Source organism: Saprolegnia parasitica, assembly GCF_000151545.1.
Source record: "Saprolegnia parasitica CBS 223.65 unplaced genomic scaffold supercont2.737, whole genome shotgun sequence".
In the NCBI taxonomy this organism is placed as follows: domain Eukaryota; phylum Oomycota; class Saprolegniomycetes; order Saprolegniales; family Saprolegniaceae; genus Saprolegnia; species Saprolegnia parasitica.
In genome coordinates, this window is record NW_012157131.1 from 1 (window position 1) to 3,607 (window position 3,607).

Genomic DNA, 3,607 nt, shown 5'->3' on the forward strand with positions numbered 1-3,607 from the left:
TGGCCCTCCAAGCGGTCTCTACGTGTAACCCGGAAGAAAGGACCGCGGACAAAAGCACAGCTCAATCGTCGACGCGGGCCAGATCCCCGTCCTTTCCTGCCTCGGCGAGTCCAAAACCGGGCAGCTGCTCAACATCAACGCCGACGTCGCAGCGCGCGAGCTCGTGATCACGCTGCAGCCGCACAAGACGATCTTCGTCAACGCCAAGGGCGGCTGGCTCGAAGACGGCGTCAAAGTACCCAAACTGGACATGAGCACGGACTATGCGACCATGGCGGCGCGCGACTACACGGGGCGCCAAGGCACCTTGCTCAAGCTCAACGAGATCAACACGCTGCTGCAGGCGCTGCCGTCCACGTCGTCGGTCGTGCTCACGTCCGCGGCCGCGCTCGCCAACGAAATCGTGTCGGGGCACTCGGCCGGCGGCGGCGATCACGTCGACGCGCCGCTGCACTTTTGCAGCGGAAAGAAGAAGAAGGTTGGGCTCATGGGCGCGCGTGGCTACGTTGGCCGCGAGCTCATTCGCGTCCTCGGCGGCCACCCGGAATTGGACTTGGTCGTCGCGAGCTCGCGGGCGCTCGTGCGTCGAGCTCACGCCGTGCTCGCCGTTTACAAACGGAGATCAAACGCCCACGTCCCAGCCCGGTTCGCGTTGCTGCCGTGCCCGCATGCCACGACCAAGCTGCCTCACCACGCGCTCTTTGTCTCGCCGCGCCCTCGCGCTCCATCTCTCGGTTGTCGAAGGCGACGTGGCGCTCGCTCAGCGCTAACTGCGATGGGATTCTTTGATCAAGTCTCCAGTGCTGACCACGCCCAAGGTGATGGACCTCGTCGCCATGTCGGGCGACCTCGAGCGTTTGCGTTGGTGTCGTGAAGCCCGAACACGGGTACACGGCGAGATGTAGCTCAGTCGTCTCCAGTCAAGGCTACCTCGAGATCCCGGAGCTGCTCGTCGCTCGTGGCTACGAGGTGCCACCAAGCGCAATGGACGGCGCTGTGAAAAGTGGGCATTGGCACATCGTGCGCCACCTGCACGAGGGGTTGGATCGACGCTGCAGCCACCGATCGACCGCAGATGCGATTTTGAAGACGCACGTCAACATCGCCGCCTACGTCCACTCGCGCCGCTGCTGGCAACTGGGTTCGGGCAGCAGCGACATTGCGTTGTCCAGGCTGCTCGTGGCCACCGCACGCAGTTTGTGCAGGAGGCTTTTCCGACACCCACGACGCTGCCACTTTGGGTCTCGGAGCGCACGATGATCCGAGCAGCGTCCTACGACCACCTCGACATGCTGCGGCATTTGCACGAAGTCGGCGGCCTTGAATGGACGCCACTGCTCCACGAGGTGCCGCGGGTCCAAGAAGGTACTGCGCTATAATACTTGCAGACGCTTGGGCCTCCGGCTACGACGTCGGTGACCATACGTTATGGGAAGAGCAGTAAGATTTTACTCTCGCCATGCAAACTGGTGTACGAGACCCATGGACATATGTAGCTGCCGAGGGTGAGTAAAAATGATTCACACATTCTCGTCATCGTTATGGACGCTTGGTAGAACTGAGCTTGCAAGAGGAAGGCAGTGTCCAATGTTACACTGCCTGACGAAGACGCAGGCTATTGCTCGCGTCGATGAGACCACCACTGCCTCGATCAACTCGCGCTAACGAGACGGCGCACTTGTGCGCTGAAGTCCCGAGGTGGTTGTGGACGGCACTGAGGTTGGCGTCGAGTACAGTAGACTAGATAGCTCCAAATCGATGTCAAGTCGTCGTCATAGCTCCTGCGCGATGGGTGCTTGGGTAGAGAAGACACCACGTCCAACGTCCAAGCTGCGAGCGCCAAAGACTGATCGCGTTGGCATGTATCGAAGCTTTGGCTGTTGCTCTATTGATGCTGGTATCTATCGCTCGGCAGGGAGCACAATGGACCTCTACGCGTCGTCGCCGAGCGACTGGAGGGCCTTGATGGCCTTGGCCAGCTCCCGCACCAGCTTGGCGATCTCGGCCGCGTCCTTGGGCTTGGTCGCCGCTTCGAGCTGACCGAGCGCCGTGTCCATTTTCTATGCGGCAAGAAGGTGATGGCGCTTGCCTCGAAACGTGCGTCATGTACCTCGTACAGTACGTCGATCGCCATGCGGTTCATCGCTGCAAAGTCAAACTCGTTGGGCACCGAGAGCGCGCGCCGCTTGGCCACTAGATGATCCCATGGCCATTCGATCGCGAGTTTCTCAAAGTCTGAACGTACGCGGCGACGTTGGCGGCGGGGGCGGCGCGTGCTTTGGCGCTGCAACCGGGCTTGGCACCGCCGACGAAGCCTCCGAGACCGCCGCCTGCTCTGTCGTAGTCTTGGTGTGCGCCGCCATCTCTTCTTCGGTCATCACATACTGCTCGCAGTTGACGCAGTACATCTAATGCACGTGGTCATTTGGAGGTAGATGCACGGATTGGCGGCGAACCTGGCCTTCGCGGCTGCGCATCAATGGCATCAAGCATTCGGGCACGGGGCAATGCAAGCCGAGGAGCGTCCAGCCCTACAGCGCTTCGACTCGAGACAACTGCCCGGCATGCCGTAGTGCTACCTGCAGCATCTTTTCGCCCATCTTGGCGCTGGCCGCGTCGCGTTTCTTCTTCTTTTCGCGGTAGGCCGCCGCTTCGGCTTCGGACTCCTGCCACGGCGCCTCGACCTTGGCAGCCTCGACCTTGGGCTCTGGCGCCTTGGGCGACTCGCTCTTGGCCGCAAGCTCGGTGCTGAACCAGCGCTCGCACTTGACGCAGTAGACCTTGTGCGCTTGCTTCTTCGTGCTCATCAAGGGCGTGTAGCACTCGTCAACGGGGCACGTCTCGGCGAGGAGGGCCCAGCCGAGAAGCATCTTCTCCGACATGCGGTTGCTCACCATGTCGCTCTCGCTCTACGCAGCGCACGCATCAGGAGGCCGGCCCGACGCGACCGCAGCTCACCATTGCTGCGGCTCGACCAAGTCCTTTTATCCGGATAACGCCGGATCGCGCCAAGAAGATATTAAAAGACATCATAAAAGAAACAAAAAAAGCATAAAAGAAACAAAAGAAATAGAAAAAGAATGCGTTGGCACACTTTAGCGACGCCCGCCACGCTGCCGCGCGCTGAGCTCGAGGACGAGGTCCGTGTACATGTTGTAGTGGGCAAAGCTGAGCGAGTCCTTGAGGAAGCCGACGATCGGCGCCTTGACCTGCTGCTTGGCAATTGGCATCTTGGTGTGCTCCTAATCGCGAAAATCAGACGACGGCGACAAGATGAGCAGACGTACAAAGACAAACTGCTTGAGCTCGCGCACGCTGGCGCGAATGTCGACCTCAAGCGTGAGCACTTGGCCGTGGAGGGACCAGCCATTCGGGTTCTCGGGCTCATTCGCGACTTGCACGTGGAGGCGAATCGGCGCCTACGCACAAACGTATCATCATCATCGTTCGTCTTCCATTCAGGACGACGGCGTACCGGGTATGCCTCGGCAAACTCGTTCTCGGGCATGAGGATGACGCCGTCGACACGCTGGCGCTTTGCTGCGGGCTCCTCGATCGGCGGAGGCGGCTGCATCGCCGGTGGCGGCGGCACCATACCCATAAGGTG

At 60.7% G+C, this 3,607-nt stretch overlaps 3 protein-coding genes across 3 annotated transcripts; 1 reads left to right on the forward strand and 2 right to left on the reverse strand.

The window, feature by feature from the left end:
- Positions 1-36: 36 nt before the first annotated feature.
- Positions 37-1,444, forward strand: SPRG_17724 (hypothetical protein; the record flags this gene model as incomplete). The annotated part of the gene is made up of 5 exons (XM_012357113.1): positions 37-580; positions 795-855; positions 911-969; positions 1,173-1,365; positions 1,437-1,444. Coding segments are annotated over 5 exons (865 nt in total), but the record flags the coding sequence as incomplete, so codon positions are not given.
- A 487-nt stretch (positions 1,445-1,931) lies between these two features.
- On the reverse strand, positions 1,932-2,897 carry SPRG_17725 (hypothetical protein; the record flags this gene model as incomplete). The annotated part of the gene is made up of 5 exons (XM_012357114.1): positions 1,932-2,060; positions 2,111-2,193; positions 2,246-2,408; positions 2,457-2,531; positions 2,580-2,897. 5 exons carry the CDS (start codon positions 2,895-2,897, stop codon positions 1,932-1,934), a joined length of 768 nt encoding a protein of 255 aa, XP_012212504.1.
- Positions 2,898-3,095: 198 nt separating this feature from the next.
- SPRG_17726 (hypothetical protein) lies at positions 3,096-3,595 on the reverse strand (the record flags this gene model as incomplete). Its single annotated transcript, XM_012357115.1, has 3 exons — positions 3,096-3,242; positions 3,288-3,419; positions 3,476-3,595. The coding sequence occupies 3 exons, from the start codon at positions 3,593-3,595 to the stop codon at positions 3,096-3,098; spliced, it is 399 nt and encodes a 132-aa protein (XP_012212505.1).
- Positions 3,596-3,607: the final 12 nt, after the last annotated feature.